The following is a 26,696-nucleotide window of genomic DNA, read 5'->3' on the forward strand; positions in this document are numbered from 1 at the left end:
ATTCACCAAATAGATTTGTGTGCTACAGCGACCTTGGATTTTGTTGCAGATTGTTTTGGCCCTGAGCAGGGGGTCTTATACGCTGTATAGCACCAGACACCTGAAAAGGTATATGGAGTAGCAGGTGAGCGCTCTAACTTCTGTGTGGAATTGCTTTCTAAATACTGACAGATTTCAGCAGGTTTCTTGGCTTCAGGTCTGGACTGGGAGTCAAAATAGGCCCTGGCACTCCAATACAGAGAGGCCAAATCAGATCCTCACCACCCCACTAAATAGTGACTTTCTATGGCATTTTATGGCAGCCACTCAGAACCCACAGCTTGCCAGTCCGGAGCTGCATGGCTTTCCATGTCCTTTTGCTCCTCCTTTTCTTCATGTGTTCAATACTTATTCCCTGTGTCAATCCACTTTATTACACATAACTTAATTTATGGACTTCGTTTTGAGTTCTTTGTATGTGTGGATTATTTCGGTTGTTACCGACATCTGGAGTAAATCTGGTGTCAATAGTCCCATTAGCAATATATATATATATATATATATATATATATATATATATATATATATATATATATATATATATATATACAGAGAAAAACATTGACGTGTTCAATACTTATCTTCCGTGCTGTATATTACATAAAACACATGAAAATCCTTCATTGAAAATCTCACTTCAAGGGCATTTGTAATTCTTGGGCTTAGACTGTAGGCCTAGTGAGTAGTGGCATGTGCCTAATGTACAGCACTAAAGAAATCAGAGCATTACTGCTGTCTAAATAAACATATAGAGAAATATAAAAAAATACAGCAAATGCCCAATATACTGTTCAAGATTTGGTGAAAAACAAAATGTTCCAGTTTGTAATGGTCTTGCAGCAATAGCTACTTAGCACATAAATAGTGCAGCCAGCAATGCTATATATAAAATAGCTGATATAATAGCCCCATCTAGTGAGCCATTGTAGTAAGGCGATATGAGCATTAAAGTGGTTGTTAACCTTTAAATTAACTTTGCAGTTTGGTATAGAGAGTGGTATTCTAAGGCAATCTGCATTTGGTTATCATTTTTTATCATTTGTGTTTTTTGAGTTATTTAGCTTTTTATTCAGAAGCTCTCCAGTTGCTGGGGTCTAAATTACCGTAGCAACCATGCATTGATTTAAATAAGAGACTCGCATATGAGTAGGAGAGGGCTTGAAAAGAAAAATTAAAAATGACCTGTAGCAATAACAAATTATTTGTAGCCTTACAGAGCATTTGTTTTTTAAATGGGGTCAGTGACCCCCCCCCATTTGAAAACTGGAAAGCGTCAGAAGAAGACAAATAAATAAAAACATGCAGGGGGCAAGGAATAAAACATATTACACAAATTACTTGTACCTATATTTTGGTTTCCACACAAACCTAACAACAGTTTTTCTATAAGTATATAAAGTAGTAATTATATAGGGACTAAGTGTACAGACCTAGGGAGATGAGTTTCCCCGCAGGTTTAACTTGGGGAAAAGGCTGAAAGCTGGGTGTACCCCGAGTGGCTGTTGTGTACATTGTCCCCATCCCTGTGGGCGACAGCTACTGACCAACGGTGCTGTGAGTATATGCCTATCCACTGTTCTGTATGATCCTGTTTGCTCTGTATGTACACTCCAGTGTGGAGGTTCTTGTAAAATAAATATGTTCATTGGTTAAGTTATAAAAACCACTGGCACCCAATTATTGTACCTGCATAAAGTTACAGTTACACTACACCCTGCCTCCACACCATATGCGAGGTCTTACTCCCTAAGAATTAAGAATTAAGCTCTCATCCGGAGCACAATTTTGGGACTGGCGCTCATAGTAAGAGAACGGTGCGCTCAATTTACTATAGCGCTACACACACATTAACACGAACAGTTCATTTACACACAGGCATAAATACACACAAAGACACACACATACACTGGCATTGACACACATATATAAACTGGTATTCACACTCTAAGCTTAACACTCTAAGATTGACATTCATCTGCCCTGGGAAAGAAGCTGCTTCATTAGGAGAAAAGTCTCTGATTCTCTCATTCCTCACACAGTTGAGGAGCAGGAAGCTTCTCACAGAGGAAAGGGGTGAAGCTAAACTGGACTGCTGCTCTGAGCAGTAGAAAAGGTATTGGGACGGTCCGTTACTTGAAGGGGTGCTGACCACAAGTCCCTGGGTATCTACTCACAGCTGATAGGTGGCTAGAAGCAGGCCCGGACTGGCAATCTGTGAGATGGGCTGCTGTAAGATGCCATAGACAGACTATTTAGTGGGCTGGTGGGGAGCTGTTTGGGCCACTCTGTACTTGAAATGCCAGGGCCTATTTTGACTCCCAGTCCAGTCCTGGCTAGAAGTGACACACTTGGCAACTGCCATCTGATACATATTGGCAGTCACTCAGTCTAGTCACAGCATTTTTTGCCCATTTTCTTGGCCGTCTTCCAAAGAAAAAGTTAGATGGCTGAGCGGTAACGGAACTACAGTACATACAGGATCAAGGGCAAACATTGAAACCCCCCCAACTTTTATTGTTACTTTTTAAAGGTAACACCACATTGGGCATCATAGGGTTGCACTGCATTTGCAACAACCCCCCCCCGGAAGTTACACCACTGGGGTTACTGCTGTAAGGCATGTGACACTGACAAGGTGGTGGAATTGTGCCCATTGTTTGTAAAAACAAGTAAATCCTGACAGTAAAACTTGTTACAGACTATATACAACTTGCACATTGATCTAAATGGACACAATCTTCACTTCTGAACTTTGTCCTCTGTACATGCACTTACAGGTATAACTAGCCACATAGAATGGTTGGGCACAGACCCTCCTTGCAAGTGCAAATGTGCATCAGGCTGAGCTGTGTGTATAGTGAGCACGTTCCTGCCCTGCAGCCTACAACAACAAACTAATTCAAACAAATCAAATTCCTCCTGTTAAATCCACTCTCCAGTCACTATCCTTTTCGCTTAAAACATAAATAATAACTGCAACATGTCTATAATAACGGCAATGGCGCACAGGGCGAATCACAGTATTTTCTTACCCAAGCTATTTCCAACTTGGTTGGTGGGTGCCTGGAATAATTATCAGAAGTGCCCCACCATTGCCTTGAAGGGTAAGCACCTAGAAAGGCTGTGCCAGTGCAAACAGAGAGCCTAAAACATGGCTACAAATACCCAAAACTTCCCTCACCTGCCCTCATTACAGACCTTCACAGTTGTAATCAGTGACTGTCTGGCGTGTTATATTATCTGCACTGTCGGTTCTAACTCCTGAACAGTGTAGCAGAAGCCAAGCCCAGACTGTCAATCTGTGGGTTGTGCTTCTGACAAATGCCAGAGCAGCTGCTGTAAGATGCCATAGTCACTATGTATTGGGCTGCTGGGGGTTGTTTGGGCCTCTGTCTACTTGGAATGCCAGGGCCTATTTAGAATCTCAGCGTGGGCCTGACAGACCTAGCACACTGACTTCTGCTACATTGTTTTACGAGTCAGAACCTGAATTAGTTAAAAGCCATTAGTGAAAAATGTCAAGTGAATGTGCTTATAATTATAGTTCCTTTTCATGGTGCAAAAAAATCAGCCGGTCCCCATGGACATTATGGGCTCTGGGCAGGATTGCCAGGTCTAATATTCAATACCAGCCAAAGGCGGCTACAAAACCATCCCAAAACTAGCCAAGATTCACTTTAAAAGTAGCCAAATGTGTGCAATAAAAAAAATCTAAAAAAATAAACGAATTTCTGTGAAAATACACCTTTTTAAAATTTTCAGTTTCAAAAATTTTCCCATGAAGTAAAATGGGACCGATTTGCCTGTCACCAGGGGCGTAACTACAGAGGGGGGCGCAGGAGGTATAGGAACCCCATAAGACCCTAATACATATTCAATTTCAATAAATATTGGTAAAACAGCTCAACCTCTAAACATTTTGGTGGCCAGCAGTTGTTTGTCCCAAAATTGTCTGAAATTGAGGAAAGTCACCTGAAAACGCAAGAATGCTTAATGTGATGGCAGACGGGGAGCTAGGGTTGTCACCTTCTCTGGAAAAAAATACCGGCCTTCCTATATATTTATCTTTTTTCCCTATTAATAACATTGGGATCAACCATCAGGTGGCAAAACTAGGGGTAGCCCAAGTAAGTCCCATTGCATGCTGGGTATTGTAGTCTTATTTTAAACTTGGCAGCTGGCGAACTGTTAAACAAAAACTACATTACCCAACATGCATTGGCAGGCGTAAGCTTGGCACATTAGAGCAAGAAAAAAAACGCTGCTTTCCAAATTGTCAAAGCCAAAGGTCCAAAAAGTAGCCCAAATTCATACCTTGGCTAGTTTGTACTTCAAAACCTCCCTGAGCTTTAAGTCAGTAGCCCAATTTTGCTGTAAACCCGCCAAACCTGGCTCTGTGAATAAATTGTGCAGTTTCTATAGCACTACAACAATCACACTGCCATGTTCCCCTCCCCCTCCCGAGGGCTGCCAGTCTGTCATTATTTACATTGCTGCACAGCCCACACTGTCTCGCCGCACCGGCTCTGGTCACGTGCTTCGCGGGGCAGCCAATTGGAAGTACTCATGCAGCAGGTACGCGTTTCAAACTGTGATTGTCGCCAGGAGACGTAATAGAGACGCAGGCCCCGCGGCGCATTCCGACTTGGGGACCGGGGAACCCCCTGTTTACTAGGAATTCCCTTAAGGCAGTCCCACAGCATGGAGCACAGAATTATAGGACCAGGACCTTACAGGGCCACCAAGCTGGTGAGTAGCGAGCTGGAACCATGTGAGTTTAACAAAAACTCCCTGAACTACGACTCCCATCATCCTCTGCAGCCATACGTCTGTACTATGTATACCCTTTGTATATGTGTGCCCTCTTTACTTTGTATTTTGTCAACAGTTGCTTCTTTGTCTGGCTGTGCTAGCATTGGCTTTACTGATCTGATACACACTTATCTGGTAGCTAATATCTGCCCCTTTATGCCCAGCTGATAACGTCCCCTGACCCTCTTTGCTTGTGGGGTTTGGGAGTCGAGACTACCCAGTGGAACCCCAAAATGTTTCCTGATCCTGAACTGCACTGTTTGCTCCTGTGTTTATTGCATTGTCCTGTAGGTGGCAGCAGCATGAACTGAATTGACACAGGTATGGGATCTGTTATTTGGAATCCCGTTATCCAGAAAGCACCGAATTACGAAAGGCCGTCTCCCATAGACTCAAAGTTAACCACCCTTTTAATGGCATATGTTTGTGAGTCGGGGGGAACAATAGTATTCAAGCCACTCTCCTTCAACTGGCGCAGGGACCGGATTCTTCCTACGCTGTTACTCATATAAATGGTGCCCCCTCTGCCAGTCATGCTTTGAGATTTATATAGTGAATAAAGTACCACTTATTGTAAAATATAATGAGATTATAAATTACCAAGGAGTTCCATGACCACATAACTCAGAGGTTACTTCCAATATGCTAATTTTCCAACAAGGGGTACTTTATTATAAAACACAGGTTGTAGTGGGTCATGCGAAAAAAATGACTCCGTTTATAACCGATGACATCACTAAGAGCTATTTATAAGGATATAAATTTACAGGATATTCATGACTTGTGCATTATATTATTATATATGTTACCGTGCTGAAGAAAATAACTAAAGGGAGGAGCAGAACAACTAGTTCATGTTTTATTATAAGCACTGTGGGGAATAGTGTAAAGGTGGCCATAGACTCCAAGATCCTCTCGTTTGGCGACATCGCCAAACGAGCGGATCTTTCCCCGATATGCCATTAAACTGCATGGCTATATCGGGGGTAATTCGAACGTTCGACCGTATGGCCGAACGTTCGAATTACGATGCGCCAAGCGGCTCCGACGGGTCGGTCGGGTAAAAATCCAACCTTCCCGATCGATATCGTGGCCAGATATCGATCGGGAAGCCCTTATGGAAGCCCCCATACACGGGCAGATAAGCTGTCAAATCGGTCCAAACGACTGATATCGGCAGCTTTATCTGCCCACGGATGGCCACCTTAACTTATGTGATACAGGTTACTACATGCTCTATGCAGTAAAATAACAAAAGCTGTTGAGTCACCTGATTCCTGTAAAAATACAGGCATGGGATCCCTTACCCAGAAATGTCCAATTTACGGGAAGGCCATCTCCCATAGACTTCAATTAAAGCAAACCATTCCTTATTTTTTAAAAATGATTTTCTCTATAATAATAAAATTGTACATTATCATTAGGGATGCACGGAATCCACTATTTTGGATTCAGACGAACCCCCTAATCCTTCCCAAAAGCCAAGTCCTAATTTGCAAATGCACATTAGGGGTGGGAAGGGGAAAACATTTTTTACTTCCTTGTATTGTTTTGCATATGCAAATTAGGATTTGGTTTGGCCTGGCAGAAGGATTCGGCCGAATCCAAATCCTGCTGAAAAAGACCGAATCCCGAACTGAATCCTGGATTCGGTGCATCCCTAATTATCATTGATGGTAACCAAACTGCATTAATCCATATTGGCGGCCTGAAATTTCCTTGTGAGGCCACTTCGGGCGACTTCGGAAAAGAGATCCGAGTGCCATTCTGCCGGCGATTCATATTCTAGCCGGTGGGAAGGCATTTCTGGGAGATTAGTCGCCCGAAAAAGAGGTTTGTCATTGGGCGACTAATCTCCCCGAATAGCATCGTGTGCCACCACCCTTACCTGAGGTGGTCAAGGGCTTAACATTATTATACAAGCTTTCATGTAAACTTACTATAGTGGGATGCATTATCCCAGAGTTTTAGTAACGGTGTATGAAGGTTCAGCAGTGTGGGAAAGTGAAATTGAGGGCTGGTCTGTTGGTCTATATATCAAGGAATATATTATATAAATATGATCCTTAAGCACTCATTCATATCTCTCTCCTTCGCTCTTTTCTGTCTCTCTCTCTCTTTTATATTAGTGGAATGAAACAATTGAGCTTTTTCGTGCTGGAATGCCACAGAAAAGGCATCGGGTTCACTTCAAAATCTACGAGAGGTGCTTTACTGCAATAGAGGCTGTGGATTTCCTGCATGAACTGCTGCAATGCAACCAGAACTTTGGTCCCGAGGTCACCCGCACCCAAACCATCCAGCTGCTGAAAAAGTTCCAGAAGAACCACGTCATTGAGGATGTGAAAGGGAGATGGGGCAAGGAAGACTTTCAAGATAACGGCTGCTTATACAGGTGGAGTTAACTTAGGTTAATGAATGTATGTGCTGTAGCTCAAAAGCATCTGGGCTAATGCTTACATAGTGAAACCTCAATTTTCCATAACCTGATTTTTACTTTTCCACTTCTTTTTCTGTGGTCACACCAATATATAATTCATAATACAACTTAAAGGAACAGTAACACCATAAAATGAAAGTATTTTAAAGTGATGAAAATATCATGTACTGTTTCCCTGCACTGGTTAAACTTCAGAAACACTATTATAGTTTTATATAAATAAGCTGCTGTGTAGCAATGGAGGAAATTGAAAAAAGGATATATTGCACAGGTTAAATATTGGATAACAGATAACACCATTATGTTCTACAGAGCTTATCTACTATGTAACATGAACTAATTCTCTTTTGAATGGCTGCCCCCATTGCTACACAGCAGCTTATTTCTATAAACTATAGTAGAGTTTCTGAAGCAAACACACCAGTTGTACCAGTGCAGGGCAACATTGCATTATACTTTTATTACTTAAAAAAACTTAACATTTTTGATGTTACTGTTCCTTTAAAATGGGGGCTATTCTGTACTAAAATAATGTATAAAGAGATGACCCGCCTTAATGATCCAAAGGGATCCTCAAGCTACATATAATATACCGTAAGAAAGAGGGCCTGGGCATGGCATGCAGATATATCATATTAGCAGATTGAAAACTGCTTATCATGAAATATGAAAAAAAAAATCTGCAAAATGTAAAAATTATGAGAAGAGCCGTTTTATAGTAAGCTATATAGGACGGAACCCTAAGGCTCTTTGGCAACAGGAAGACTAAGGTTGAAGAGGGAGGATTTTGTACACTCCGTCCTACCTGTACCTTCAGTGATTCGCTCCTTTCCACCTCCTCCACTGGTCAGACCCTCTGTTCCCTCTGGAAACAGGCCTGTTGTCTGAAGGGCCCATTTAGCCTGTTACGGGCTTTGTTGTAGTTGCCCCCGGTGGATGTCCCACGTGGGGGGCTAACCCTCTAGGATGCCAGGTATTCCTGCTGTTGCCCCTATCGTCCAAACGTGTGGATGTTTTTGGAACTATACTCTCGAGAGCTTTGTCCATCCTCCCAGGAGTAGGACACTTAAAAAACTGATTGGAATGAGTATAGTGTGTGGGGTTTAAGAATAAGTAAACCTTAAAAATAAGTGAATGTAAAATTGATGACAGTGCTATTCTAAGAACCTTTGCAATGTATGTTCATTATTTATTTATTTTTTTAATTCCAAGATATTAAAGGATACATGTACTTTTTACATCAATGCATTTTGTTTCTACAGTGCCACCTGTTGGTCATTTTCTGATCAGTCTGGCCACCAAATAGTTAAGGAAGTTGTCAGAAGAAAGAAAGAGGCTTGCTCTAACGCTGTTCTGGTGAGGAAAGGTTTCTAATTTTCTTTCTAATCAGAAGAACATCAGAGCAGCCTCTTTCTTTCTCCTGACAACTTCCTTGACTACTTGGAGGTGAGACTGGTCAGAAAATGACCAGCAGGTGGCGATGCTGTAACAAAATTCATTCATGTTAACAGTACATGTATACTTTAATATTTTGGAATTTAAAATAAATAAATAATGAATGTACATTGCAAAAGTGCTTAGAATAGCCCCCTCATCAATATTACATCCACTTATTTTAAGGTTTACTTATCCTTTAAGCTGGATCACCAGACACACCCTTTTCAACATTTTAATAAGTTTCCTGCCTCCTGGAGGATGGAGCTTAACCCCTATGTTCCCTGTGTCCCCCCTATCGACTACAGGGAAACAGATTTAACGGTGAGTATCAAAAATCTTATGTCTCCTTTAATTGCTCTGCATATAAGGCTATATGTGCATGGTACAAGGCATGACATCTGTAGGGAAAATATTAATACACTAAAGCTTTGTAGTGCTGCTACATCTTCATTTGCTAGGTTGTCTTGGTGACAAGTTTATGTTGCAATTAGGGTAATGTTGGTGCTGTATCCCATAGCATCTAAGCAGATGGTTTTTCCATTCATAATTCAAGCTGCTGCAGATCATTAAAAACGAAATGGCTTATTGTTATGAGTTATACAATTGTTTTGTGGTACAGGGACCTCTAACAGGTGTTATGATTGTGTCACCACATTAGGGAGATAGTTGGCAGATGCAGAGCAGGGGCCTTACTGCAACATCTATCTACGTGCTCTCAAATGCATAACGGATTTATACGTCATATGAGGAACTGAATACAGATGTATTTATAAAGCGCCAGTATATTCCACATCACTGTACAATTGATGAGTTTATACAATTAACATACAGTATGTACTTATGCAGTGACCAATAACCGGTACAAGAGGTGAAGAGGACGCTATCCAAAAGAGATTACAAAAGAAATCTAAAGATTTAGACCTTATATCGATAGCAACTGACGTCCCACACAATTTGGAACCACAACTATCAGGCCAGGAAAGATGTTTGTTACAACCTGCCAAACTTACTGCTATGATTTATGTATTGGTCGTCACAACCTATTGTTAGCACATATGAATCTGTTGCTGCTGAAGTCTCCCTTATATTTATTCTGATTTTTACAGATTTCCACCAACCTCTCCACTGAAACCATACCCCAAAAGACCCCCCTGCAGACCCAATCCCATTCCATTCCCACAGTGGAGTGATCAGGGATCGCTGACATCTCGGGTGCAAATACATGGGAAGTCTATAGATCTGGTAAGCCATTATAGTTATTGTTATATAACCCACAAGAGCCGTAGTAAATTATATCCATATAAACGTGCAGATTTTATTCTTTGTGTGATGAGCGCTTGCTGGTGTCCGCAACATATCAGACAATGTTCTGGTCATTCATTGACTGAGAGCAATTGTGCAAAAGTTATGTAGCACACACGTGGGTGGGCCTGAGAAGTGTGTGACTTGTGACCAGTGTATACCAGGCACCCTAAGGCTATGGGCAACTCCCAACAATTTGTAGTGGCCCCTCAGGTGGATCCTGGGTGTCTCCTGGTGTACAGATCAATAATACTGAAAGAAACAGCAGTCCAGGTTAATTGCTTCAAACAGATAAACTTCTTTATTAGAGAGTGGCAGATGATATGGCTCTCAGCAGTCAGGCAGTATAGAAAATACAATCACAGTACACCATGGAAAACCTTCACAGTTTCTAATATTGCCAGTAGATCCCTCTCAGGGGGTAGTCTTGATGACTTTACCCAGCACTAAAGATCCCACATGGTATCTTGCTCCTTGGCACTTCCCCTGCTCCTGAGCTCACCCACTTGTTTCCCTGTCTGACGGCTTGATCATCGCAAGGGTGCTAACCCCAACTACTCTTTACTCTTTGTTGGAGCCATAAAGCAGCTCACTAAAATAATCTGCTACTATCTGTCGCTTCTAGAGTGACTCCTACCACTAAATAAACTTTCTGTAACTTGGGGCCTGATACTGTCCAGACCCACTCCTGTACCCACATTCCTGCAAGGTGAGTTCCAGGAAGAGATCCCTGAGCGTGTGTTCTCCCTTTTAAACATGGCCACCTACTGGGCAAAACTTTGAACTACAGTGGACCCAGGAAAAGGGACATAGCTACCTGGGTGAATCCAAGGACCATTTAGGTGTCCAAAATACAGTGGAAACTGCTTGAGTAAAACCATACCTAAACCTCAGGGTCTCTTCATTTTATGTCCGAGTAATAGCCCTTGGATATCTTCAGATAGGCAATACATGCAGAGATCTTATCGGCAGCTGTCATAAATCCTTTAAACTGTCAAAAGTTTATACATTTCCTGTGAAAGAAGAGATTTATAAACTTAAAAAAAAGAAAATTCACTTTATGGTCTTGCTAGTCCTTCAACTGCATGTGCACCTTAGATTTAACATTTCTAGCTTTCTCCTTGACCTCTACTATGCTCATGTTTACCGGCAAAACACACAGCAGCAGGGAATGGGTTAATGTTTGATCACCCCTGTGCAGATCCTTCATGTTGTCTTTTCCTCCCATTACTATAACAGAACTCGGAAGCATGGTACAAGCGTCACAGCATAGCAATCGGGGAGGTGCCCATGTGGCGTTTGGTTAAGAGGAGGGAGTTAACAGCAGCTCATGTTGAGGAAATCTGGAAATCAAGAACTCTTCTCCAGTAAGTATGTCAATAAGGGTCTTGGTCACTGGCTAAAGTGACATATTTAGATGTTGGACTTGTTTGGGGGCCCAAAGCGATTCATTACTTAAATGTTAGTCTATTAATAAGCTCGCCAAGCTTTACATGCTGGAAGCAACAAAACATAATTGTAGCCAATAAATGCTGAGAAGACACATACCTGCCCGTACTGCCAAGTACAGTTACATATTAGTTGACGTGACTGATATATCTGATATCATAACTGTAACTGCCATGCATTCATTTTTTTTTTTTTTTTTTTAAAAAGTGGATGTAAACTCAAAAGTATGTTGTCTAATATATTGATATATTTGTATTGGTTTTATTCATATGTAACTGAAATGGCTATTGTAAGCAGTATCTCGTCTGTTCTTTTCTATTCTTTGCACTGGTGGTTCTGGCATTTGAGACAATGTTTTTTATTTTTTTTGGATTACCCTGTGTGCTGTGTCAAATCTGGTATATATTTCTCTTTAAAGGACCCACACTCCAAAAGCGGTGAAACATTAATTTTTATTCATACTTGTGTATCCAATGTTAAATGATAAAGGCCCTCATCAGGGCCGAAATGTTGGATACAAAAGTATGTATGAAAACAAATGTTTCACTGATTTTGGAGTGCAGGTCCTTTTGAAGGAAAAAAAAAAAAAAAAAAAAAATATATATATATATATATATATATATATATATATATATATATATATATATATATATATATATATATATATATATATATATATATATATATACATAGCGACACTCCCAGGTTTTTTGGAAGTTTCAAAAAAGTTGTTTATTAAGACTCAATGTTTCGATCCCCCACAGGGATCTTCGTCAAGAGTATACAAACAAACATATACTCCTGACGAAGATCTCTGTGGGGGGTCGAAATGTTGAGTCTTAATAAACAACTTTTTTTATTTTTTGAAACTTCCAAAAAACCTGTGAGTGTCGATATTTTCTACTTTTGCATCTATCTCAGATTGGCGGGCACCCAGGTAAGTATAGTGAATAAAGTACCCACTCTTGTAAATTATAAGGATATTATAAGTCACCGAGGCATTTCATGACCATATAAAAACACGATTCCGAAGGCCGAGTGTTTTTATACAGGTCATGGAACTCCAAGGTAACTTCTAATAGCCTCATATTTTGCAAATAGGGGTACTTTATTTATTATAATACACAAGTTTCAGGAAATCATATGACAGAAATGACATCAGAACTCAAAGTTTCTAAATGAAGACATCAGAACTCACTTTTTATAAGGATATAATTTGCAAGATATTCATGGCTTTTGTGTATTTTATATATAAATATATATATACATATATGGTGGTCATGTCAATCCCACTTTGGTGAGTTTCCCAAGAAGTAAACCCATTAACTGGAAAAAATCAAGGAATCCTCTAGTTTTCCTTGCTCATGTGGAATAGATTCATCCAGCAGCTAATCATGTAATGAGAAAATATGCCAAAATATAGAAAATACAATCACCATGGAAAACTAAAGGTTAGCTGTAGAAGTAGGCTAGAAATGATGTACCAGCCTAAGGCAACCACAGCCCTTTAGCAGTAAAGATCTGTGCTTCCAAATATACCCCAGTGTCGCAGACACTTTCCAAGATGGTGGCCCCCTGTGACAAGTTTGAAGTTCTGGATCATTACTGCTATTGACAAGCTGAAACTTTAGGCTGGTGCAATAAGTTCAGTATATAAAATAAGGCATTTTTAGCCATATTCATTTTTAGGGTTTAGTTCTCCTTTAAGTAAAAGTGGCCATACAATAGCTGAAAATTCCATCAGAAGAGGAGTGTGTTGAACCAGTCCATTCCTGAAGATTCTCCATAGGCTTGCAGTATGATCCAATCAGCATGGTTTGGCCCAAGGCATGGGTGGCAAAATCAGGCAAAGATCTGCTTGGATATGAAATGTTTCCCTTTATGCCCAGGGTTACTCTTATAACTGTAATATGCATGTATAGTTTAATGTAAATTGTGGAACTGCACAGTGAAATGTTTATATTTGCATATGTTTTTATTGTCCTTACAGTCTAAAGAAGATCCTCGGACTTGATTCCCTGAATGATGTGATGGACACAAAGCAGCTGGAAGCAAAGCATATATTGCACAACATCTACAACACTAATAAGCAGGGGATTGTGGTGTTGGATGACAGATCAAGTAGGTGCTGCCTGTATCTGGAATAATGAAAACACTCTGTTCCACTCTAATCCACTGTCACTTATCTTCTCCTTTATCTCGTATCTATAACTGGATGCAATTACTTTACCTCATCTTTTTAGTGACAATTTAAGGGACCCTGACTGGTTGAACAGAACCTTACCATATCATTTATATTAGCCACCAAATTAAAGGGAAACATCCAAGTATCTTACAGTATACTGTATATTATGTTGCCTATTTGGATTTTTACCTGCATAAAATCTGTTAGATTAGCTCTTTTGGCAAATGTATTCATAATGTTCAGCTATGGAGATTTTACTAAAAATGAATGAGTTGCTGGGACAGGCATCTCCCAAACATAGTTAAAAGGGAACTATCGCAGAAATGGAAAATTATATTAATATTCGCTTCAGCATACTGAAATAAGAAACTTTCTAAATACAATAAATTAAAAATTCTGTACCCTTTCTGAAATAATCAAGTTTATGTTCACTATTCCTCTCTCAGCATCTGCTTTTCTTCATTCAGGAGTTGGGTATCCAATATATCTTATAGGGGGGCTCCTTTTGCCTAGAAGATGTATTAGAGCTCACTCTATTAAAATCACCAGATATCCTGTCTCTCTACATGCAGGATTTGTGCAAAAGGCAGTTATTTTGTTTTGTTTGATTTTGATTGTTCTGGAATCAGTTATTTGAATGAGCTCTAGCTCTGCTAGGAAAGGGAGCCCCCTATAAGATATATTGGATCATTCATCTAACACCCAAATGCTGCATGAAGAGAGAATGAAGAGAAACCGATGCTGATAGAGAGAGATAGTGAACATAAACTTGATATTTAAAGCTGGCCATATACGGAGAGATCCGCTCGTTTGGCGATGTCGCCAAACGAGCAATTCTCTCCCTGATATGCCCACCTTGAGGTGGGCAATATTGGGCTGATCCGATCGTGGGCCCTAGGGCCCAACGATCGGATCCTAACGAATGGGAACGGGCGGGCGGATCGCGGGATCGCATCAACGAACAGATGCGGCCGCGATCCGATGGGATTTTTAGTCCCATCCAATCGAGATCTGCCCGACTTTCGGCCAGATCACGATCGGGGGAAGCCCCTCGGGGGCTCCATACACGGGCCAATAAGCTACCGACTTGGTCTGTCGGCAGCTTTTATCGGCCCGTGCATGGCCACCTTTAGAAACAATGTAGAATTTTTAATTGATTGTATTTAGAAAGTTTCTTTTTTCATATGAGGGAGCTTATATTAAATTTTCATTTTCACAATTGTTCCCCTTTAAGAAATGCAGGCATGCAAATATTCTGTGCCCCCCAGAAGCCAGTTTCTAGTACTATGCGCCACCTAAAACCTGCTGAATTGCTGTTTTAGTCAGTGGAAGACGTCCTGGGATCAATTTGGAGTTGTTCGCGGCCTTCCTGACATTCAAGTTTTTTTCGGAGTAAAAAAAAAATCAAGGTTTTTAAAACTCGAATCATATTCGATTTGAATTCGAGTTTCGATCCTATTCACCCAAGTTTTGAAAATTCGATCTTTTTAATACATTTCAAATTTCAAGTTCATGGGAGTTTATGGGAGTTTTTAAAAAACTCACATGAACTTGAAATTCGACCTTTGCTAAATGTGCCTCTTAATGTCTTTTATGCTAAATAGAAACATTTATGCAGGAAGAATCTATAGTTGAAATGAAAATAAGCTGGTTGCAGATACTAGTTTTTATTCCTTACATATGCACTAAATCAGCGTTATAATCATGTTTCTCTCTCCACAGAAGAGCTCCCTCACTGGCTGCTCTCGGCCATGAAATGCTTGGCAAACTGTAAGTATTATAATATATAATATAGTGTGTAACTGCAGCCAATTTGAATTGTGGGTTGCCATGGTCATTGGTAACTATGCCCAGCTTTATCTAGTTGATAGGTTTGCTATGATTCTTACAGGGATACGGTCATGATTTTTATGGTATGGTTTTTATTTCCAAATTACACTGTTTACACTGGAAATAATTCACTCTACAATATAAAATTTTATTCTTGAACCAACAAGTGTATTTTATTTAGTTGTAATATTGGTGTGTAGGCGCCATCTCCGCTCATTTTGCCTGGTCATGTGCTTTCAAAAAGATCAAGTGCTGCAGTATGGAACTGCTTTCTGGCAGGTTATTGTTTCTCCTACTAAATGTAATGGAAGTTGCAGTGGGATTTGGATTTTTACTATTGAGTGCTAATCTCATTTGTGCCATGGAACTGTTATGTTGTTATTTGGTTACCTTCCCATTGTTCTATTATTAGGCTGCTGGGGGGGGGGGTTCACGGCATTAAAGAGTGACTGAAGTTTATCAGAGCACAAGTCACATGACTGGAGGCACCTGGTAAACGGACAATATGTCTAACTCCATGTCCAATTTCAAAATGAAATATAAAAAAAATCTGTTTGCTCTTTTGAAAAACTGATTTTAGTGCAGATTTCTGCTGGACCAGCACTATTAACTAATACATTTTGAAGAAAACATAATTCACCACACACATTGTTTCAGACAATTGTGCTTGGCAATAAGGGGCTGATTTACTGAAAACTGGATATTCTTGAGGAATTCACAGCAATTAACACACTTCTGGCAGTCATGAATGTGTTTAAGGAACTCACACATTTATCAAAGCGTTTCCTGCTTTAAAGGGGAAGTAAAGTCTAAAACAGAATAAGGCTAGAAATGCTGTATTTTGTGTACTAAACATAACCATGAACTTAATGCACCACAAGCCTAATCAAACAAATAATTTATGCTTTCAAAGCTGGCCACATGGGGTCACCATCTTGTAACTTAGTTAAACATCTTTGCAAGACCAAGACTGTGCACATGCTCAGTGTGGTCTGGGCTGCTTAGGGAACGTCATAAATTATCAAAACAGCACAAGTCAAATGATATATCTGCCAGAAGCCGATACAGCAAGACTGATTAATAATCAGAATATACAGACTGCACTGGCTCCTGTGTTGTCATGTAATCTAATGTGGATTTTATAGTTTTTGTATTGTTTAATACAAACTTTCAAACCAGTGACTGTAGCAAAATAATCCTCCCAAATAGAATCCCAGTTTATCTGTTTAAATCTGGCTCCATGATCTTTGTCCCTGCAGCTGGAGTTGGAAACAGTAAAGGGGATATAAAGGCAACAATAAAATCCAATACAAATCTCTACACAGTCGCCGACTGCTCTACAGAGAAACAAACAAAGCTGCTTGAGTTCTATTTGGCTGGGAAGTAAGGCGGGGGGGCCCCCCCGTTGTTCATAAGTATATGTTTCCCTTCCCAGCAGTTGGGGACCGTCTGACAATTCCTATCCACAGCAGTAAATGAAGGAAGAATTTCACTGCATATAGTCAGGTTTCTTATAAAAATGGTTTCTTTTTCATTAAAGAAAGTAAAAGTGGGATTTTATTTTTTGCCTTTACATGCCCTTTAAGCAGTCACATGTAATTCTCCCCTCTAGGAAGCACTGAATCTCCTGTACCTCTATGATGATACAGCAAAATATTATATTGAGCCCTCTGTGAAGATTTATTGTCTGTCCCATCGTGCAAACTCTTTTACTTATAGGGCCGAACTATTCGGACTGGAACCAGCCAATGTATTTGGGATTTGAGCGAGATGTATTCAGAACAATCAAGGATTATTACAGTTTCCTGAAGGAGCCACTTCTCCCTTTTCATCTTTTTGATGCTTTTGTAAACGCTCTTGGTAAGTTAATGACTATATATGCTATATGTTTAAAGGAGAAGAAAAGCTACCGAAGCAGTTAATTGCCAATAGATTAGCCACAATAGTGAAAGCTAAACAACTAAATTTATTTTGCAGAATGCTTTACCATATCTGAAGCTCTTCTGTTTGTTTTGGATAGCAGCTGCCACATTCTGCAGAAGCTCTTCTGTTTGTTTAGGATAGCAGCTGCCATATTAACTTGGTGTGACATCACTTCCTGCCTGAGTCTCTCCTTGCTCACTCATAGCTCTGGGCTCAAATTACAGCAAGGAGAGAGGAGCAAACTGAGCATGCTCAAGCCCATGTCCTTTAAGCTGAAAACAGGAAGTCTGATACAGAAGCCCATGTGTACACAATAGAAGGAAAGAAATGCTGTGTTTCGATTGTCAAAGAATTTAGAGCAGCATTACTTTGAGGATTTACTGGTGTATTTATATAGACCTTTCTGATAAAGCTTACTTAGTTTTAACTTTTCCTTCTCCTTTAAATAATATGGCCCACAGGTAGGCACATTATCCCAGATATTGGTTTCCAATGCAAAAACTGAGACGTGCCAAAGAATCTGCATGTATAGCTGTCCATGCACAGATCAACATAAGCTGTAGACATGGCCCTTCAGACTGGGTTGGCAGTTTATTGGCCTGTCTAACAATTATCTGAGCAGAAATATATTGGCATGTTGGAAAATCCCACTGGGTGAAGACCACATTGGTCTATTGATGTGGTTGTCTCCAAGACAGGTTTGTATAAGTAACATCTGATCTGATCATTGATCTTGCAGCCAAGCGATTGAGTGACCTGGTTTGGTCCAACTGGAGGCAAAAGGCCCAGATCAGTGACTTCAGAATATATAGCTGCCCTAAGCACGGCCAAAATGGCATCATAACTTAAAGGGGAACTATTGCAAAAATTAAAATTTAATATAAGCTTCCTCATTAGAATTACAAATTCTGCATTGTTTCTGAAATAATCAAGTTTATATTCACTATTCCTCTCTCAGCATCTTTCTTTTCATTCTGTCTTCATGCAGCAGTTGAGTATCCGATGAATGATCCAATATATCATATAGGGGGAGCTCCCTTTACTAGCATACGTACAGTATTAGAGCTCACTCAAATAATTGATTCCAGTACAAACCAAATCTAACAAAATAACTGCCTTTTGCACAAATTCTGCATGTAGAGAGCCAGGAGTTCTGGTGATTTTAATAGAGTGAGCTCTAATACATCTTCTAGTTAAGAGGAGCCCCCTATATGATATATTGGACACCCAACACCTTGAATGAAGACAGAATGAGAAGAAATGTATGATGAGAGAGGGATAGTGAAGATAAACTTGATTATTTCAAAATAACAGAATTTTTAATTGATTGTATTTAGAAAGTTTCTTATTTCAGTATGCTGAAGCGAATATTACATTTTCATTTTCGCGATAGTCCTCTTTAATGCAATCTGGTCTTCCAAGTGTCTTCTAGTGCACAAAGTTGCTCCATTGTTTCATTGTTACCCGGTAATAGGGATGCTCCGAATCCAGGATTCGGTTCAGTATTCGGCCAGGATTCTACCTTTTTCAGCAGGATTCGGTCGAATCCTTGTGCCTGGCGGAACCGATTTCGATTCCTTAAAATCATGGGACTTTTCGTCACAAAACAAGTAAAAAAAATTTTTGCCGCACACTTCATGCGCGCCTATCGTTCCCCCTCACTGATTTGCATATGCAAATTAGGGTTAGGTATTCAGCCGATTCTTTCACAAAGGATTCAGGGGTTCAGCCGAATCCAAAATAGTAGATTCGGTGCATCCCTACCCAGTAACAAGTAATTGGGCTTGTCTTTGATGTCTCCGGATTCAGGCACTTTATTTGAAAGTTATTTGAAAGGATATTTACGGTCATGTGCTAGACAACCTTTTATTCAGAACTGATACTTTATTCCTTCGCAATCTATAATTCATTGCAATGCCTCCACAGGCCTTCTGCAGAAGAAGCACGTTGCAATTGAAGCACTTCAGCTCTGCTGTCTTCTCCTGCCTCCAGAAAATCGAAGGAAGCTGCAGCTTCTAATGAGGATGATGGCAAAAATAAGCTTGAACAGAGAAATGCCACCTCTGTGTGATTCCACTGGCAACCGGGCGCTGGTATGTTAAACGCTCTCCAGATAATTGAACATTCGTCAACCGCTGTGTCTTTCCCTACGGGTGTCCCTCTTGGAAATGGCAGTTTTATCTGTGTAACAAATGATCATCATTACATAGTGGCTTCTGTTTTAAAATCCTGCACATTTTCCCTTTATCTACAGTTCAGGCTGTTTTAAATGGCAAGTAAAACCAATTTATAAGTGAGGTTTATATGTCGACGTAGATTTTTTCATATATCAACAAATTTGTCTTGTGTGTTGCGCAAGTGAAGTTGTTGTGAACAGAGAAAATATCCCTCACAGTGTCCAATGAAACACGCCGAGGCACATTTATGAAGGGTTGAATTTCCAATTCAGGTGAGTTTATTTTTATTTTTTTAAACTCCCATAAATTTGAAATTCAACTACTCAAAATGAATTAATTAAACAACTCAAATCTAATTTGATTTGCATTATAAAAACTCAATTCAAGTCAGGAAGGCTACAAACATCACCAAATTGATCCCTGGACCTCTCCCATTGACTAAAGGTCCCCATAGACACAAAGATTTCTCTTGCCGAACGACCGATTTTTAGCGAAGTCCGATCAATCTTCCGAAATTATCGTGCGGTTACTAGGATTCGACTGATCTAACGATTTTTCCGCAGACATCAGTCAGGATCTTGATTGGCCAGATTAAAAAATTCGGTCCCAGTGCAATCTCTCTATGTTTGCAGGGCCAAGCAGGCAGCTCCCCTTTGTTTTCCTGGCAAATTGGTCTTTTTAGTTGATGGACAATTCGTTCCGAAATAATCGTGGTCTCACGATGACGATCGGATCTTTTAAAAATCTCAACATCTATGGCCAGCTTTATACAGTAATTTGACAGGGTTTTAGGTGGCGAATATTCGAATTTCTTAAAGGGCCAGAGTATGATACATCTTGAAATTTAAAGGGGACCTGTCATCCAAAAAAATATTTAATATCCTATTTTATCACATTAGTCAAGCAAAATTAACTTTAATTACACTATATAAATTATTTGAATCTTGTTTCCTTCAGTCTGGGAATTTATAATTATAGCAAGCAGGCAGGAGCCATTTTGTGCACACAGTTATTAAGGCAAGTCTTGTATCATCTCAGAATCTTGTTTGTGCACCAGAATGGGGGACCTGATGTCCATCCCCATGCCCTGGCTACCAATTAAATGGTGAAGAGAACGGGGGAATGTGGGGAGAGCAGTGACATCTAGGAAGTGCTGAATGGAAAGTGAAAGTAATTGTCTGCCCCGCCTCTATGCCCAGGGCATAGAGGAGTGGCAGACAATATTTGATTGACACCTGAGATTTTTAAATGAGTTTACAGCTATGAATGCTTTAATAAAAAATAAAAATTTGATTTCATGTTTAATTTGAAAAGGACTACTATTATACAGATTTTTGTGTCTGGGTGACAGGTCCACTTTAAGTCACATCTCCGGCACAACCTTGTTCTAAATGAACTCCATCAAAGCATTTTGTTTTCTATTCATACTATGATTGTGATGTCCAATGTGTATATAGCAATGCTAAATAATGGATTCAGTAGCTGCAGAAATCAATCAAAATGTATATTTTTTAAAAATGTATTTAAATTATTAAATTAATAATTAGCACTCAACGTTTTCATTATTTTCATTGCTACATATGTTCCTGAACTAGTATAATAAAAATTAGATTTTTTTTCTAATACCTTATGGCCATATAGTTCAGGTATGAGATCAGTAATCTGGAAAGCCATTATCCAGAAAGCTCAGAATTATGGAAAGGCCATCTCCCATAGACTCCATTTTATTCAAATAATCCACATTTTTTAAAAATTATTATTTTTCTCTGTAATAATAAAACAGTACTTTGCACATGATTCAAACTAAGATATAATTAATCCTTATTGGAAGCAAAACTAGCCTGTTGGGTTTATTTAATGTTTACATGATTTTCTAGTAGATGTATGAAGGTATGAAGATCTAAATTACAGAATGATCCGTTACCCGGAAAACCCCAGGCCCGAGCATTCTGGATAACAGGTCCCATACCTGTATTTAAGCTTACCAGCACCATCCGTGCATATTTATTCATAGTTAAGCCCATGAATCTTTGGACAGAGACAACTTTTTTCTAATTTTGGTTCTGTACATTACCACAATGAATTTTAAATGAAACAATTCCGATGCAGTTGAACTGCAGACTTTCAGCTTTAATTCAGTGGGTTGAACAAAAAGATTGCATAAAAATGTGAGGAACTTAAGCCTTTTATATTTATAAAACAAATGCTCTGTAAGGCTACACATTTATTCTTATTGCTACTTTTTATTACTCTTTTTTTCTGTTGAGGCCATGTCCTATTTATATTCCAGTCTCTTATTCAAATCAGTGCATGGTTGCTAAGGTAATTTGGATCCTAGCAACCAGATTGCTAAAACTGGAGAGCTGCTGAATAAAAAGCTAAATAACTCAAAAACCTTCAATAATGAAAAATGAAAACCAATTGCAAATTGTCTCAGAATATCAATCTCTACATTATACTAAAAGTTAACTTGAAGATGAACAACCCCTTTTACTTTATAAGGACTTCTGTTCTTTCCTGGCAGTTATAGCAGTCATGAATCTGAATCTGAGTAACCACTCCTCTTTCATTTACCACCAACCCCCAAAAATATATATATCTTTTTGAGGAGCTCCTGATTATCCACTCCCATTTTTTTTTGTAACAGATGGTACAGACATTTTCTCGCTGTATCCTTCGTTCCAAGGATGAAGTAGACTTAGATGAACTTCTCTCCACCAAACTGGTGACTTTCATGATGGATAATGCTCCGGATATTCTCACTGTGCCGATAACCTTAAAGAACACAGTAGAAGATTATGTTGCCCAGCAGCGAAGAGTTCAGGTAAGTATAAAAAAAACAGTAAAAAATCTGATTGATCAACTACTTGCCTCGATCCTCTTGGCACTATACATACAGTCTGCTAGTTTGGATAAACCCATGTGCATCTCAAGGGGCATTATACCAGCTTTCTAATGGGTCGTTTCTTTCCTTTTCAGATCAAGTACCCAGGATCTGATATGGAGACCACGCTTAACCCCACCTTTGTCCAGCCGCAGACCCCAGCCCATGACTATGAATACCAGAAGTTAAGCCAAACTCCAGATCCAGCGAAGGTCCTGCTGGAGGAAATTATATCAAATAAGCAAATCTCTGCTAAGGAAAAGAAGAAGCGTCTCAAACAGGTTCTTTGCATTAAACAAAAGCCACAGCTAATGTATAAGCAGGAACTGGTTTCTGGACTCATTTTGTATCTAGGTTGTAAAATACTACAGGTCTGTTTAGGGCTGGAGTTGGGAAAAGACGGTGGTTGGAATCCTGCAGAGTGTTCAGACTAATGCTCCATATATAGTTGAGATAAATCTATTTGCATCCTCTAAAAAGCTTGGAGTTGCATACCCTGAGGTAAAAATAAATATATAGCTATGGGAATTTGGAGTTTGATGCACACTTTCCCCCGAAAGCTGGTCGTACTCTTTAATATCCTCTCATAAGACAAGGTCAACAATTCAGAAGATTTTTACATAATTCAGCTATCAATGCACTGGTCCAAATCAGGAGGATCTTTCCATAGGTTTTTCAGCCAATAAGTTTCTTCACTGATCTGCAGGTGCCACATTGACCACTTTTATTGGCCTGTGTATGTGTTTCCTAAGATTTTAGTTAATATACTATATAATCTCTGGTTTACTCTAAAACCAGGTCTGGCTCTTCTTCTGAAAGGTCATTTTTTTTTTTTCAAAACACATCAGTTAACAGTGCTGCTTTAGCACTGAAATCAGTTTTTCAAAGGGGCAAATGGATTTTTTAAATTTAATTTTGAAATCTGACATGGGGCTAAACATGTCCGTTTCCCAGGTGCCCCCAGTCATGTGATTTGTGCTCTGTCACTCAGTGACTCGTTTTACTGCTGCAGCACTGCAAGTTGGAGTGATATCACCCCTCCCTTCTCCCCCCCCCCCAGCAGCCTAACAACAGAACAATGGGAAGGTAACCAGATAACCGCTCCCTGGTAGATATAAGAACAGCACTCAATAGTAAAATCCAGGTCCCACTGCGGCACCTTCAGTGTCATTAAGTAGGAGAAACAACAGCCTGCCATAAAGCAGTTCCATCCTAAAGTGCTGGCTCTTTCTGATAGCACATGACCAGGCAAAATGACCAGAGATGCACCTACACACCAATATTACAGCTAAAAATTACACTTGCTGGTTCAGGGATAAAATTTTATATTGTAGAGTGAATTATTTGCAGTATAAAAAGTGTCATTTAGAAATAAAAACTACATCATAAAAATCATGACAGAATCCCTTTAAGGTAGAATTCATACATGGCTCTATATCCAAGTGAGTTAGCTGGAACTGTAAAAATAGAGGCATCTGTGAGACTTTCCATATGTATTTATGCCGGCTTGCAATAAAGCGTTTTCGGCACAGTACTGTTGTTGGTGAACATTCCTAGTAAACGGCGCTTCTCTTATTACATTATGTTAATAAGAGTTTTTCTTAAGGACTACCCTCGTATCGCCACCCAAACTCACAGGGTCGAAGTAATTGTTGGAGCTATGTGGTTTAATGACAGTAACAATTTAATGTATCCAGATGTAGTCATCAAACATCGGGTCATTTGCTGTTCATCAGCAGACCTTGAGCAGATTCTCTAATCCTTTGATATTCTTTTTGCCATCTGTTAAAAAGTGGCCATACACTGGCAGAAATAAGATGCAGATTTGAGTCCTGTAGACTGAGTCGGCCGTTTATTTGTTCATGTATGGGCTACCCGACCAATATCTGGGCAAAAATCAGGCAGATGTCGATCAGACGGTTTGATTTTTAAAGGGGAACTATCGCGAAAATGAAAATTTAATATAAGCTTCAGTATATTGAAATAAGAAATTATCTAAATATACAATCAATTAAAAATTCTGTACCGTTTCTGAAATAATCAGATTTACCTTCACTATTCCTCTCTCAGCTTTTTCTCTTCATTCTGTCTTCTTGCAGCAGTTGGGTGTCAGATATTCATTGACAGTTAGATCCAATATATCTTATAGGGGGGCTCCTTTTGCCTAGAAGATGTATCGGAGCTCACTCTATTAAAATCACCAGACATCATGTCTCTCTACATGCAGGATTTGTGCAAAAGGCAGTTATTTTGTTACATTTTGTTTGTACTGGAATCGGTTATTTGAGTGAGCTCTAATACATCTGCTAGAAAAGGGAGCCCCCCCCCAATAAGATATATTATATCTGAATTGGAATTGCTGCAAGAAGACCATGAAAAAAACCAGATGCTGAGAGAGGAATAGTGAAGATAAACTTGATTATTTCAGAAACAATGCAGAATATTTAATTGATTGTATTTAGAAAGTTTTGTACTTCAGTAAGAGGAAGCCTATATTACATTTTCGCGATAGTTCCTCTAAAGTTGGGTTGAGGACCACATTGGTTTGTTGAAGTGATCTTCAGCCCAAGAGCCCCTATTCTGGTCATTGTAATATGATTGGCCCTGGGGCCAAACGATCAGATTGGCCTGATTTCGCCCACCTTTGGTGCCTATATAGGGAAGAGAGATACTCTTGCTGCCAAACGAGTGGATCTTATAATGTATGGCTCCTTAACTTGTGTTATCTATTCACCTGGATATGTTTCTTCTTCAGTTCCAGAGATCCCATCCAGAATTATACAAGCAAAGCTTTCCAACTCCTGACAGCGAAGCAGCACTTTTCCCTGAGAGACCAAGCTTAAAGTCGCAACTCTTGTTTTTCACACTGAAGCGACCTTTTCAATCATTTCAGAGAACCCGGAGCTTTCGGATGTAGCTGCGGTTATTCGCCCTTATCTAGACTGGACTGTCACGTTCGCAGGATTATACTGAATATCTTCTGCTGGCAGTTGGATACAGCACCCTGTATAAACCCTGAGACACTGAATTTTACCCCAAGCCTTTATCAGTATTGTGCACATATGATTGTTATAGGTCAGTTATGCTCGGTGATGTATGTGTGGAAGCGACTGGAGCCTGTGCTGTGGAGTTCACATGTGCACGAGAAATATGAATTTATATTCGGAACATTTCAGACCATACATGTATGTTTTTTCATCATGTACATACTTGAATTACGTTGACACACTGAAAATTATATTTTTGTAGCGTTCTACTTTCCTGTGTCAAAACTGAACATTTGGTAAATTTTATATATTTTACTGGCAACTTTTTTTTAATGGAAATTATTTTTTTTAGTGAGTAAAGTATAATTGACTAGAGATTGATGCTGGATTCTTGACAAACAAGTATGTGTAATATTTTTTTATATGCAGTTTGTCTTCGGCAATATCTTCTGATTAAGTATTGTTTCACCTTATAGATAGGATTCTGGGAGTTCCAACCACTCTAGGGCTGCGGGCTAGTCACCTGTAAAAAAAAAAAAAAAAAAAAAAAAACTATATATATAGTTCCCAGTTAGAAAGCACTTACGGCAAGTCGCTCACATCAGCGTTAGAATAAAATTGTAAACTTTATTTTAATATAGACGTGTTTGATCTGTAGGAGATCGTCATCAGGATCTGATGACGATCTCCTACAGAACGAAACGCGTCATTACTTGCCGTGAGTGCTTTCTAACTGGGAACTGTGTTATTTATGGTGAGCACCCGGCCCTCGGTTCAAAATGTGGTGAGTGCAGATTAGAAGGAAGGATATATTCCTTCCTGATGATGGCTTGAGTTTGTAAGCCGAAACGTTGAAATAAATCTACCAGCTTTTTTTTCACTTATCAAGACCTATGTGTGCGGAAGTTTTTTTGCTTTATATATATATATATATATATATATATATATATATATATATATATATATATATATATAAGCTGTCCATCTTTGAATCGGCGCATCGTGGTGCCTTGCAGAACGATAAGGAAGCCGACTGGCTGGGGCGCTTGCAGGATCAAACCAGCAGGTATAGAGCGGAACTGCTAGCATTCAAGAGCGCAAAGCGGCTCAAAGTTAACCAAGACTATAAGGAAGGCACCGTGTATCGCTGGCAACAGGGAGGGATCCCGAGGAGAAGGAGACCGGAATGGCGATCGCGGAGGTCACCGTGGATATCAGCAAACAGCGGCGC

General features: G+C 39.6%; 1 protein-coding gene across 2 annotated transcripts; it reads left to right on the forward strand.

The window, feature by feature from the left end:
• On the forward strand, positions 1-26,349 carry depdc1b.S (DEP domain containing 1B S homeolog). 2 transcript variants are annotated; one of them, XM_041580562.1, is made up of 11 exons: positions 1-124; positions 6,981-7,246; positions 9,835-9,970; positions 11,270-11,397; positions 13,470-13,600; positions 15,387-15,434; positions 17,214-17,354; positions 19,344-19,510; positions 22,242-22,418; positions 22,574-22,759; positions 25,234-26,349. In XM_041580562.1, exons 2-11 carry the CDS (start codon positions 7,014-7,016, stop codon positions 25,393-25,395), a joined length of 1,509 nt encoding a protein of 502 aa, XP_041436496.1. In that variant the 5' UTR covers positions 1-124; positions 6,981-7,013; the 3' UTR covers positions 25,396-26,349. The 2 variants fall into 2 exon arrangements, with proteins under 2 accessions (XP_041436496.1, XP_018096479.1); XM_018240990.2 differs by lacking the exon at positions 1-124 and adding an exon at positions 4,515-4,788.
• The last annotated feature ends 347 nt before the right edge of the window (positions 26,350-26,696 follow it).

This window comes from Xenopus laevis, chromosome 1S, assembly GCF_017654675.1.
Source record: "Xenopus laevis strain J_2021 chromosome 1S, Xenopus_laevis_v10.1, whole genome shotgun sequence".
NCBI lineage: Eukaryota > Metazoa > Chordata > Amphibia > Anura > Pipidae > Xenopus > Xenopus laevis.